A 14,399-nucleotide genomic window follows, 5' to 3' on the forward strand; every position below is an offset into this window, starting at 1 on the left:
GCCCAGACCACACTATCTGTAACCCTACTGGTTCTTTCTGACCACCTGTTAACCATCTCAGACGTTAACTTTAACTGACAAACAAGATGTAGCTTCCAGTTACAGTTAAAGCTTGTCTTTTATTATTTATTTATTTATCTATTTGCCTCCAGTCACTGGGGCTCAGTGCCAGCACTGTGAATCCACTACTCCTAGAGGCATTTTCCCTCTTTCTTTCTTTCTTTCTTTCTCCCTCCATTTTATTTGTTAGGACAAAGAGAAATTGAGAGGGTAGATGGAGATAAAGAGGGAGACAGACAGAGAGACACCTATAGGCCTGCTTCACTACTTGTGAAGTGTCACCACTGCAGGTAGGGAGTCGTGACTTGAACCCTGTTCCTTGGGCTTAGTACTATGTACACCATCACCCGGCCCCCAATTTTGTCTTTATTTTTAACTTTTGAAATTATATTTCTGTCCTCTCCTCTCCTCTCCCGGATCAACTAGGAATACCAAAGGAGACCACCTAAACACGACAGAACTAGAACGACTACAGGAACCCAGTAAATCACCGGTGAGTACAAACACACTTGGCTGGTGACAGAGAGGAGCCTACGGAGAGACTAAGTGGCTGGTAACAGTCCGGCGGTTTATCAATTGAGACACCACCTCCAGTCTGTTTCACCAACAAGGGGACAGCTGAAGGGAGGAGAGGACCCACGGAAACTGACCAAGTGCAACTCTGGGTCTCCATTGCTACTGCCCTCAAAGTCTGGAGCAGCGGCAGGGAAGGACACCGGGGGACAGAGATCTAACCAGGAAACTCAGGAGAAGACCAATACCTCGGCGGCATAGCTGTGGGGCTGTGAAAGTCTCTTTGCACTGGACTATCTCTGCCACACCCTGCCTTGGCTTTTGGTCAGGAGTCAGTGATTAAGCTAAGAAGCCTACTTATAGTTTAGAAGCCCTCAGGCTCCCATAGCCTACAGAGAAGAAAAAAAAAAAGGCTTTTAAATCACTGAGCTCCAACTCAGGGATTAAAATACTATTGAAACAACTGTTAACTTCCACCACTGGGATGCATTGGATCGACCTTCCCGTGGTGCATCCCATGAGTACCCATTCATTGGGGAAACTGAGGATCCTTCCTAGCCGACTGAATCCACATGGATCCCAGTCACTTTCAAAGCCAGCAACAAGCAGCTCCTGACAGCTTTCAAGCTGTTGGTCCTGCTCTTCGAGTCCTCCAACTTAATGCCATCGCTGGGGAGCCAGAGACGACCCGAACTGCCCCTGCGGCTCCAGACAGACTATGACCCACATAGTCAACGACTGCCACCTCTCCAGATTCAAAGGAGGTCTCGAAACTTTACATCAGGCTCAACCTGACGCTGTTGACTGGCTACGGAAGAAGGGCAAACGAAAGAAGAAGAAGACTGTGAACCCTTTAATTACTTTACTTAGACACAAGTCAATCCAGGAAATAGTGATCAGTAATTTGAAAAGTACTAAGAGAGGGAACTCATAACATAGTATATAAAATGGGTAAACCAACAAGAAGAAATATTGGCGAAATGAACCAGGACAAGAGTCCAGCTAAAAGCTCCCCAAAGGGTGAAGCACAAAATAACAAGTCCAACATCCAGACGTTAGCTAAGGAAATCATCACAGGAGTGAGTAAAGAGTTTGAAAGAATTGTCATCAGAAATACAGGGACAACAAATGAGACTCTGGAAGAAAACACTAACTATCTCAAGGTTAAATTATATTTATTTATTTATTTATTTACTGGATAGAGACAGCCAGAAATTGAGAGGGCAGGGGAGACAGAGAGACAGAAAGACAGAGAGGCACCTGCAGCCCTGCTTCACCACTCGTAAAGCTTCCCCCTGCAGGTGGGGACCGGGGGCTTGAACTTGAGCACTGTAATGTGTGTGCTTAACCAGGTGAGCCACTGCCTGACCCCAAGTGTATTTTTTATATATCCATTTATATATTTGTTACCCATCCATCATCCCAAGTCTGATCTTACTTTGCTTCCCATACTCGGAAATACACACAGCTGTGTGAAACAAGATGTCACCTTGTACTTAGGAAGAAAAGAACCCTCAGAGGTCATCTGTCTCAACCATCTGTGTCAGGGGCAAAGAAACAGAGTCACTGCAGACTTTCTGAGTACAGGCTCTACTGTGGTGCTCTTACCCTTGCAGTGAAGTCCACAGCTGCTGCTCGGTTTAACAGCAACGTTGCTACGTTGATATTTCCATAGTGGGCAGCTATGTGGAGAGGAGTGAAACCACTCTGTAAAGAAAACACAGCAGACATTGAATGGATTCCTGCCGACCGCTTCTCTGACAAGTGAATGCAATCACCCTGCCCAAATAAAAATGAGGAAGCAAAATATGCGGAGGTCCACATTCCATTCTGTGCTAGGTTTCTTTCAATGAGTGCCAATTGCTCACGGGATTTCAAATAAATGCCAAACTCGTCGGCAGAGGGAAAGCCGGGAAGGAACCAAGGATAGAAGCTGAGTAGTTTCAAACATCCAGCAGCAAAAATATGCGGAAGCCAACATTTACAAAGCTAGAATAGGGAAGAGAAGAAAAATCTTTATAGAAAGCTTGAATAGTACCAATGTTTTTCACTACCGATGAGAGAATTGTCCATTAAAACTCTGTCAAAATTCAATTTATTTTATATATTTAATATAGGATCAAGTAAACTAACAAGGAAAGTCAATTTTAATGAAAAAGTTTTGGTTTTGGCAGGGGGTAAGGGGGTCGGGTGAGAAGTACTGCTATAATTGGTCTTCCATCATGGTTAACTGCATCTGATAAGGAAGTCCGAGTTAGACTCTATAAGCAAATGCCTACTCAGTAACACGTTTTCCCCTGGATCATTCACACAAAGATCATTTTACTTCCTTAAAAATATACTAAAACATGCAGCAATTCACTTAGTCCCCAAAGAAACCTTATAGGAACTAGAAGCATTTTCTACATAGTTAGCAAGCTTCTGAGCCATGCTGTCTTACTGACTCGTCCGTGGAAGGGTAAGTTAAATCGGGACTATTGAGATGACTTTCATTTTGCTGACACTACTGAGGGTAAGTGACATGCTGAACTTGGAAGGGTCAGTCCTATGTGAATAGAATGACAGGGTTGTCTGCAGCGTTCGGTATAGCTGATAAACTTCTAAAGTGTCAAACCCTTCAACTCACACAACAACTCTCTCAGTACGCTTAAGTCTCCAGCATTGCTCATTCTTCCTTTCCAATACCAGGTTCAGCTGCAGAAAGCCCTGGTAATCAGCCTACTGTCTTCTCTGGCACATGCTACTTTGGGGCAGGGTATAAAGCAGGTGTCTAGCCTACAGAAGGCAATGCAGAGAAGAAGGGGGGGAAGAAATGAGGCAGCAGCACTACATAATGGGAAGATGATAACACAGATATAGATCATATGGATATGTATATATATACATATATATACCTCAGTTGTTCTATTCACCACCATCTAGGTTAACACATTTGGAAGCAAAGAGGAGGAAAAAATGAACGGTTAGTTTGCTATTGGTGATATGGATTGCAGAAAGCTCATGGCAGCTAAGTAACAGGGACAAAAGCTAGAACGGGAGCACAGTAGGCACAGAAAGAAAACTAGACTGAATGACGGGTCTGCACAGCGGCCTATTCCAAATGTCATATTTCTGTCACAGAGACTTGCAAGTAACCAACAGGTCAAGACAGTGAGGATTTTTGACCAGGAGGACGCCAGCTACTGGCAGGTTCTCCACAGATGGTCAGTAGTCAGTGCACTCACTGCCTGTCGCCTTCTGGAGCAACCTCTGGTTCGTTTGTACACAGCGTCATTAGCATGCCGCAACATTTTTTATTCCAGCATCTGAACCATGCGAAAAGGAAGGAAGCTTTGGGGTGGCTGCGGGGGGGGGGGGGGGGGGGGGCACGGGAATCACTTTCTTTCAAGATGACCCTCAGTTCACATGCACAGGGAAGCCTTCAGCTTTGTGTGGTCAGTGGGAGGTGCCTGCTAGTGGCTGCCTTGCATGCTTGTTTTGCTTCTTTTCCGTCTAAGTCGTGTCTGGCCTAGGTTTGCCAAGGGGAGACGAAGCATCGTGCAAGTCTGGGTGCCTGACGCGGGGTGACTTGCACGGCCCTGGGGTCTGCTTTCCTTCTCCTCACCTTCGATTCCACGTCCGCGTTGTTGTCATTCTGCAGCAACAGGGCGGCAGCTTTGGTGTCATCTTTCCGGGCGGCGATGTGGAGAGCTGGCAGGCGCACTTTCCCTTTTGTGTCATTTTCTAGCAGGAGCGAGACGACTTGATCATGGCCTTGTTGTAGAGCTACTGCCAGTGGGGTGAAGCCATCCTGCAAGCCAAAAGACCCATCAAAGAGTGATCCCGATGAATATTTTCTTTCTTTTGTTATTTCTATTCTGTTTCCATTCACAAATAAGATGCTCTCACGTCACTTTTTTTATTAACTTTTAAAAAAATTTATTTATTTTCCCTTTTGTTGCCCTGGTTATTTTTCATTGTTGTTGTAGTTATTATTGTTGTTATTGATGTTGTCGTTGTTGGATAGGACAGAGAGAAATCGAGAGAGGAGGGGAAGACAGAGAGGGGGAGAGAAAGACAGACACCTGCAGACCTGCTTCACTGCCTAGGAAGCGACTCCCCTGCAGGTGGGGAGCCATGTGCGCTTAACAGCCTGATTCCTTTTTTTTTTTTAAGAATTTTTAAAATGCGTATATTCAAGCAGACAGATGTACAAAAAAAAAAAACACTGTGAAAATACCACTGGAACTGTAAGAAGTCTATTTTTTCCGTGTTAGAATCGATATGCATTAACTGGGTCCATTTAAAGTAGAGAGAAGTACTGCATAGGTGCTACAATTTCAATATTCATAAAATGATCTCAGTGAAATCAAGAACAATTTAGGCTAAGTCTTCACAAGGTTTTTAAAATAAGGTAAAAATATTTAAACCGTTCTTCAAAAACTAGAGAATGTGCCCACCTGGTTTGTTGCTGTGCCTTGCTGACTGGCATGTGTCTGGTGGTGCTCAGCCAGTACATGCGAATTACTGAACTGTAGACATTGCTCTTCTTAAAAATGTATTTTATTTATTTCTTATTTCTTTATTTACTATTGGATAGAGGCAGAGAAAAATTGACAGGGGAGGGGCATGTAGAGAGGGAAAGAGACAGAGAGACGGGAGTCTGGTGGTAGCACAGCCCGTTAAGCCCAGGTGGTGCAAAGTGCAAAGACCAGCTTAAGGATCCCAGTTGGAGGCCCCAGCTCCCCACCTGCAGGGGGGCCACTTCACAGGCGGTGAAGCAGGTCTGCAGGTGTCTGTCTTTCCCCCTCTCTGTCTTTCCCTCCTCTCTCCATTTCTCTCTGTCCTAATAAACGACATCAATAATAACTACAAAAAAAAAAAAAAAAGGGCAACAAAAGGGAATAAATAAATATTTAAGAAGAGAGACAGAGAGAGAGAGAGAGAGAGAGTGTGTTACTGCCTTAGGTCACCAAGTGTGCAGCTTTTCCCCAGCAGATGGGGATCAGAGGCTTGAATCTGGGTCCTTACGCACTGTAATAGTGTGCTTAACCAGGTGCACCACTGCCTGACCCTGTAGATACTGTTCTTTAAGAAAGATCTATAGGGACCAGAGAAATGCCTTATCCAGTAGGACACGTTTTGCTTTGCAGGTCACCCAGGTATGGCGATGTGAATGCTACAACACTGAGAGGAGTCATGGTTCTGTGATGTCCTTCCCGCTCTTTGAGTGAGCAAGTCGGAAAAGGAGCCAGGAAACAGAGCTTGACAAGGCCTGTCCCGGAGGACATAGGAATACATACATGTGCACGGACAGTTACAGTACAAAAGACGCCTGAGTTCATTGACTAATGAAGGAAGATAATACAAATGAAAACTAGAATAAATTCAGACATATTACCCTGCATTTTGAGATGGTGCACTATGTCGCCATGTTGACAAAGAGAACACAGTGACAAATTTTACTGCGATTAATTCTGGAGGATTTAGTGCTGCTCAATGTAGGGGAAAAAAAAACAGCACAATGTGAGTAACTCTTAAGATTGACTCAGCAATTATAATTCTGCAATATTTTCTTTATCCCACACATAAAAGAACACTGGAGAGTTATTTATTCATTTATTTTAAAGAAGTGACAAGTAAGTTACTTTTTTGAGGGGGCTGTCACTGTGTCTCACCTGCTCCAGCCTGAGTTTTCAGAGAGAAAGGCAGAGACTGAGAAGGGAAGATATCACTGTATCCAGGGTTCCTCAGTGTTCGTAGCAACAACTGGGTTCAAACCAGGGTCATATCCATGAGAAAATTTTCAAATGCTCCAAATGAGCTATCCTGACAGTCTGATATTTCTTTCTTTCTTTCTTTGCAAATTTTATTTCTTACTTTTAAAAATTTGTTATTTTTTTTTTGTTCAGAAAAAGACATTGAGAGGAGAGAAGAGGGGGGGGAGAGAGGCAGAGAGAGAAAGAGAGAGGGGTCTTCACTGCTTATGCAACTGCCCCCCCCATAAATGGGGCCTGGGAGCTCAAACCTGGGTCCTTGTGCATGGTTATATGTGTGCTCAACTTGGTCCTCGTATTTTATTTCTATGATCCCTGCACCATAAATACAAGCAGCGAACTACTTCAATAGGAAAGTTTCGCAGGGCAACGCCTTGCCTAGCCTCCTTAAGACATCAGTTCCAGGATCTCTCTTTTTTGCTGAAGAACAGATAAAGGTTATTCCTCTTTGGCTTAATGTAAATCAGCACAATTCCACTTTGGGATGTGCAAAATATCGATCCTACTTACCTACAGGGTAATATTACCTGGATTTTCTAGGTGTGCAGTTTCCAGACTCCTTACTGTAGACAAATACAGACTCATTCTTACTCTGACATCTATACTCATACCTTTTCTCCCACCCAATTAACAGGAAAGACTGGAAGCAATTAAGATGTCACCAATATAGTACCTAACACTTCTTGACATAAACACTAGAATTTAGCTTAACATTATGAGTAAAATAATCTGTGCAACTGTATAAACATATTATCTCACTCTCCTATGTTTGTTGAGTGTGTTATCCACATGTATCAACATGTGGATAAATATATATGTTCCTTCTTGGGAAAATTTAACAGTGATATTTACATTTTTATGGCACATTTGAATTTATATAACGTAGTATCTGCATACAAAAAAAACTTTAAAAAGAGAATGATAAAAGGAGACTGTATATTAAATGTTAACGTATCACCTTGACTTAAAAACTTGAACAATATTTAAAGGGTAAAGACGCAACCAGTTTTTGTTTTGAATCAAAAAAGAGGTGACCACAAGACATAAACATGAAATTTTAAATCCACATGACCCCTACATAGAGGAAACTACTTTACACCAGAAGATAATGTGCAGCTGAGGTGATTAACACCTACAAGAATGTTTACGAGTTAACTACAAGCCAGTTAAAGACACTGATCTAGCTTAAGGTGCTAATAGCTGAAACTAGTTCCAGATTTTGTTTCCAATGAAAGTTTTTAAATTTTTTTTAAAAAAACTCTTTTTGTTTATTTACTATTGGATAGAGACTGAGAGAAAGTGAGAAGGGAGGGGGGAAACGAAGGGAGAGAGAAACAGAGAGACACCTGCAAGCCTGCTTCACCTTCACTGAAGGTGGGGACCAGGGGATTAAACCTTGTACACTGTAATGTGCGCGCCACCATCTGGTTCCTCTGATGCAAGTTTAAATGAGTTGTTTGTTTGTTTATTGTGCAACTATTCTTAAGAGGAAGTACAAGTGAAAAGATAATGTGATTAAAATAAAAAAGTGAAAAGATAGGGGAGTCAGGCTGTAGTGCAGCGGGCTAAGCACAGGTGGCGCAAAGCACAAGGACCGGCATAAGGATCTCGGTTCGAACCCCGGCTCCCCACCTGCAGGGGAGTCGCTTCACAGGCGGTGAAGCAGGTCTGCAGGTGTCTATCTTTCTCTCCCCCTCTGTCTTCTCCTCCTCTCTCCATTTCTCTCTGTCCTATCCAACGACAACAACAATAATAACTACAACAATAAAACAACAAGGGCAACAAAAGGGAATAAATAAATAAATAAAATAAATATTAAAAAAAATAAAAAAAAAAGTGAAAAGATAATGTGATAAAAACTTTATGAGAGACTTATGGAATATATGGTATATAGTGGGTGTTTAGTAATTCCTGTTGAAGAAATGAATACACATACAGCTCATGTTTCAGAATCCTAATCCACAAAAGGGCAATATGTACGTAAAGTGCATGAATAAAAAAGGTTTTAAAAATCCCAATCAACTTAAAGACTTGGTATACTTACACCCAAAGTACATATGGATAAATACAAAGTAAAAGAACTTGTCAGGAGTCTGGTGGTATCTCTTTTCCATGAGAAAGGAACCAAGTTCAAGCCCCCCAACCCCCACATTCAAGGTAGAAACTATAAGCAGTGAAACAGGTCTGTAAGTCTCTCTCTCTCTCTCTCTCTCTCTCCCTCCCTCTCCCTCTCTCTCTCTCATTTTCTTCTCTCCCTTTCTTTCTCTCTCCCTCTGTATCTCCTGTACCCCCCTCTCAATTTTTTCTCTGCCTCATCAAATAATAAATAAAAAGGTTGAGGGGGAATGGCTACCAAGAGTGTTGCATTTGTCATGCAAATGTGTTTTCTCATTTAAATAATCCTTTAATTGTCCCCACCATTTGTTTTGTAAATATAGACTTTGATAAAAGTAACACCAACATCATTGCTGCTGACAACAATGTTACCATTAGAATAGTATGTGCATAAAATATAATATTTCTTGTTTTTACTTTCTACCACTGGGTCCAAAAGAAGAGAAAAATATTCAGAAGTTTCGACGTCTCTAGAGATGCAGCAGTAGTCTTCACAGGGACATATGTGCGACTTGTTATTTTGAATGGAAAATTTTATTTTTAAAATCTCAGAAGTTATAACAGAATATAAAGCAATGAAAATATCTTAATGTCTCATTTGTCAAAAGTACACATCTGTGACTTGGGGATCTCACATACTATATTTAAATTAGCAGTGCCTATTTTCAAGCTTTAAGAGTTTTTGTTTTTTTTTTCTTCCAAATACTATCAGAGTACTCAGTAGATTTTTTGGTAATTAGTTCACAATGTAATTTGATTTTTTTTTTCCCAATCATGGAACACTGAATTGATTAGAAGCTAGACTTGCATTTGATTCTAAAGAGAGACTTACTCATCTGTTCATCACAGTTTAAAAAGTGTACTATTTAACCTACACAAATAAATAAATTGCTACGAAATTACTCTCTCTAGGATATGAGTGTATCTGATTTCCATGCACAAATGAGTGGCTTTTCCACTGACACAAAACTACCTACTGGTCTCCATCTCCCTACTCATGGCCTTGAAGCACTGCGTTTCGGCTGTAATATAAATTCTTAGACATGGAAAAGCTGTGTCAGGCAGGTTAATTTTTGATAGTTGGTGCTAACTGTTCTGTAAATGTATTTAACAAACTATGAATTTCACCAATACTACAGGACAGTTTCAACGTCTTCTAGCCCTCATTCCCCGCACCCCCTTGCTTCACAGCAAAAACATCAGCTCTCATGTTCTGATTCGTTTTCTGAATGAGAGTGAGGATATTTCCCCACACATTTATGGTTGTTATTTTTATATTTAAGCAAACTGCCTCTTCATTTATTTCCTTCCTTTCCTGGAAGCCATCTCAGTAGTTGAGTTAGGTTAGGCTAAATGTGATGTCTCTGTGGTCATCTCTCCTATACTATTCAGGAAACATAAAATGTCAGAAAGAGGGAAGCCATAATGATGGGGGTAACTCTGTATCTGTTTCCTTCCTCCCTTCCTTTTCCCCCACATAAATAACTCCAAAATATTGGTTCCTTATTATTGGCAACAGATTGCCAGTGATGTGCTTCAAAACAGATCATACTCTTCTATTCAGTGAAAAAAATAAACTATAAAAATAAAACCCAACTACATTTGCTGGCAGTAACAAATGATTTAAATAACTTTATTTTAAAACAACCTTCCTACTCAAGGCTGAAAATGCTCTGAATATCATTTTTAATGAATACTTAAAATATGGAATATTTTTGTTAAGAAGTATGAATTAAGTCTAAATTAGTTAACTCTAGAAATATACTTATTCAATCATTATCATTACAATAACTTAAATTTGTTTTCATAAGTAATGTTTGAACACAAAAGTATTTTAAAATAATGGTTGCTTTTGAAGCAAAATTATAACAGGAAATTGTCCCTAAGCAAGTATGTAAATACTAAAGAAATAGCTCAATTATAGAGCAGAGCCAGGCATTCAAAATAGAAAGTGAATCTATAACAAGATTCTTTAAAGATTAAAAATAGGCTTTCTAAAGTATTTCATAAATATTTTTGGAACTACATATAAATCAGCAACTAGGACTGTTAAATCAGTGGAACAAATTCTCAATGTGAAAAGTCCAGGCTTACAAAATGCTCGGCATACGTCTGAACTTAACCATAGAAAAACCTGAAAACGTCTTACCTCTGTGGCTAGACTCTGGCTTGCACCATTGTCAAGAAGAAACTTAACAACTTCCAGGTGGTTTTCCTGGGCTGCCATGTACAATGGTGTGAAACCATTCTGCAAGATAAGGAATAACATATTTGAAACTTTCTTTTTTTAAAAAAGAGATATTTATTTATTTATTTATTTATTTATTCCCTTTTGTTGCCCTTGTTGATTTTTATTGTTGTAGTTATTATTGATGTTGTCGTCGTTGCTGGATAGGACAGAGAGAAATGGAGAGAGGAGAGGAAGACAGAGAGGGGGAGAGAAAGACAGACACCTGCAGACCTGCTTTACCACCTGTGAGGCAACTCCCCTGCAGGTGGGGAGCCGGGGGGCTCGAACCGGGATCCTTTTGCAGGTCCTTGTGCTTTGTGCCACATGTGCTTATCCCGCTGTGCTCCTGCCCAGCTCCCAAATCTGAAACTTTCTAGAGTGATCTATTTTTTCCTACGGAACTGACATAACAAGTTCCAAGAAATGCTCACATATATTAATTCTAGTTATACCTGGAAGTAGTTAGCCATATTTACTAAGCAAGATAACTTAGAAAGAATTAATGATAATATAAATAGAGGCCACAATTATACCTTGTAACTCATAGTTAGTAGCATAGTTCATGTAAACATTACCACCTCAGATAAATAATTACATTCATTTAATCATCAGTCACTTGCTAAGTGTCTATCATGAGTGAAGGGTTTTACTAGAAGCTATGATAATGCAAGGAAAAATATATTTGGTCTTTGTAGTTCCCAAGGATCGATTAAGTCTTTTATTTTTTAAATGATCAATCACTTTTTTAATGAAATTAAGCATTTGTCTACAGTCCTACCACCCTGAACACTCCTGATCTTGTCTGAAATGAAGCACCTTAGGTATTTCTTATTTTGCAAAAACATTTCTATTATTTTCAAATAGTTTAGAACTTGTAATAGGTGGAGTCATTTAAAGCACAGGAAAAAACCACCAATTAGTAAATGATACTTCAAATTCAAAGCAGAATTCAACTAGCCATCTATTTAGTAATTTAGTAGTTCATTTTTTTTACTAGTAGTGGAAGTCTCCTTCGTATATGATATTTTGAAGATACACATTATCCTTAATGCTTGATCTAAATGTACATAGATACCTGCATGTGAATAAACATATACATGCATATACATGCATGTGAATAAACATATACCATACATGTGTGTATATTTGTGTGATCTGAATAACCTGTAGAAATCATACCAAAGGGTTATTTTATCCTTTAGCTTTCAGTTAAGTTCTTCCATCCCACCTACATTGCGTTTTAAAACATTATAATAGCATCTGTTGACTATGCCTTCCCCATCTAACTCCAAAGCAGTCTCTTTTTGCTCAGGTGAGCTTCTGTTGTTGTAATCCAAAGAGTAGCAGTTAACACAAAGTTCACACAGCAAGAAAGCATCAAGAGATGAAGAGATATACTTACACATAAATATGCATATCTTTTATATCTCTGTATATATGATGTGATTCTAGGGAGATAATTGAAAGGACCCTTTGGAAAGAGTGAAGGCAAATACTACCGCTGCTCTCCAGTACAAAGAGAAAGGCAATGTCTTGTCAACAGATTATATAATGTTTTAACAGTTATCTGTGAAATAATAACCTGGGTAGGGAGAATGGTTAGATTTTTACAAAGAATGCAATCTTTCAATTAAGTGGAAAAAAAGCGCACATTTTTAGTATTAATTTCCTAACTTAGAAATTTTCAAAGCAAAGAGCAGTCCAAAAAAGAACATATGGAGACCCAATTTGCATTTTCTTTTTTGTAACAACAATAGACTCAATTCTCAAAAAGCAGAGCGGCGCAAGATTGAATAAGTATGGCGTTTGGTTGTCTGTTTTTACCCAATATTTTCAATGCCTTCTGCTCAAATCACTTATTGTGCTGTTATTACAGCAAGGGAATCTGAAAATTTGTAATTTTACAAATTGTGTAAATGCATGCTGCCTAACACCCACCAAAAATAAAAATAATTTAGAAGGTCTTCCTGTGGTTTTATCTAACAAAGGGCTTAAATGACATCTGGGAACTATTTTAATGTGTCCTCATTTCCAAGGACCAGTCTAAGTAAATAATCAAAGCACAGCTTTTAATGAAAGTATTAAGGGAATGGCAATAGATTTGCACTACTTTAGTAATGATACTTACATTTGTGAAGGTTTATGAGAGGTGAAAAATCAGATAGGCTCTATTTGAACCTCACCCTTCTTTTTGACTTCCCTACCTGGGTCACACCTACCCCAGCCCCCCATAGAAACCACCATTTTGTACAGCAAGTATTAAAATAAAATAGTTTAAACCAACTTTGTTTCCTTATAAACACAGTTGATACCTTATAAAAAATAGAGAAAGAAAAAGTACAGGATGTCATCTGACATGGCACTTTGAGAATTTTGAACAGAAACCACTGTTAATCATTGGTACTCTATTCAGTACAAAATATTAAGGGCTCAATCATAACAGAGTTCTTTACAACAATTTAATTATTTAGTCCAATTGCTTTCTCATGGTAGACCTAAATGATTCCTGGAATGTTATGGAATAGAAGAAGCTAACTATTTTAAAAATATTTTATTTATTTATTCTCTTTTGTTACCCTTGTTTTACTGTTGTAGTTATTATTGTTGTTGTTCTTGATATTGTTGTTGTTGGATAGGATGGAGAGAAATGGCAAGAGGAAGGGAAGACAGAGACAGGGAGAGAAAGACAGACACCTGCAGACCTGCTTCACCGCCTGTGAAGCGACTCTCCTGCAGGTGGGGGAGCCGGGGGCTCTAACTGGGATGCTTATGCTGGTCCTTGGTCTTTGTGCCATCTGCACTTAACCCACTGTGCTACCACGCGACTCCTTAAGCTAATTTTTAAGACCCAAGGTCAAGGCAACAGTAAGAATGAAAAAGAGTAGCTACCAATTCCCAGTTTACAGAGCTGTAGCTAAAAAGATCAGAACCTGATACTGCCCAGGGTAATGTTTATTTTTTAAGGCAAAGGGAGTCCTCATGATTAAGGAAGCCCAAGGACTGTCCTTACACTCTTTCTTGCAGACTATTAAATGTGTCCGATAGGTTAAAAATTTTCATAGATAGATGTGTTTCTTGCATGTTATTATTTCCTTTTCACATGCCTCATGGGAAATAGAATTTCATCTCATTTCATACCATTATTGCTTGGTGTTCTTTAGGAAAGTGAAAAGTTGCCATGGGGAAGTAATGTGGAAACCCCATTCAGCTTCGTGATCATCCCATTTTTTACCCTGTCCATGGGATGATAAAATTAGAATGCTTCCAAGGGAAGCTGTCTAGATGAAGGAGGATATGATTTTTGTGTCAACGTTATGGCAGGGAATTCTGAGCACAGATGCAAAGAACAGGGACGTTCACAGTCTATGTTCTCCCTTATTTCATCAACAGTAGGGAATGTGTATAAATTGAAATCAAATCTGGTTTTATTACAATTGTAGCTTCTCCTAGAATTCCAGAGAAGGCTTAAAATTCTGTCTAAACATTAGTCATAATGTGTGCTGTGTTTAAAAGGAGGATTATTTTTTTCTCCCCTGGGTACCACGGGGGGAAAGGAAATGAAAGCAGAATAAAGAATTTGCCCATTATCTCGGGATTTAATACTAGTTATTTTCCAGTAAAAAGCTGTAGGGGCATTGACAAAATTGGTTTAAAAACAAGATGCTTTTCTTACAGTGAGCTGGTCTGCATGTCTCAAGGTTCTATATTTGTCAACATTCAATGTT

At 39.6% G+C, this 14,399-nt stretch overlaps 1 protein-coding gene across 1 annotated transcript in view; it reads right to left on the bottom strand.

The window, feature by feature from the left end:
* Positions 1 to 14,399, bottom strand: part of ANK3 (ankyrin 3) — a 306,521-nt gene that overhangs the window by 164,543 nt on the left and 127,579 nt on the right. The window contains exons 5-7 of the mRNA XM_060186709.1: positions 10,594 to 10,692; positions 4,178 to 4,363; positions 2,182 to 2,280 (exon numbers count right to left, since the gene is read on the bottom strand). Of these exons, the coding sequence (XP_060042692.1) occupies positions 2,182 to 2,280; positions 4,178 to 4,363; positions 10,594 to 10,692 (384 nt within the window). The remainder of the gene's footprint in view (positions 1 to 2,181; positions 2,281 to 4,177; positions 4,364 to 10,593; positions 10,693 to 14,399) is intronic.

This window comes from Erinaceus europaeus, chromosome 1 (assembly GCF_950295315.1).
Source record: "Erinaceus europaeus chromosome 1, mEriEur2.1, whole genome shotgun sequence".
Lineage (NCBI taxonomy): Eukaryota > Metazoa > Chordata > Mammalia > Eulipotyphla > Erinaceidae > Erinaceus > Erinaceus europaeus.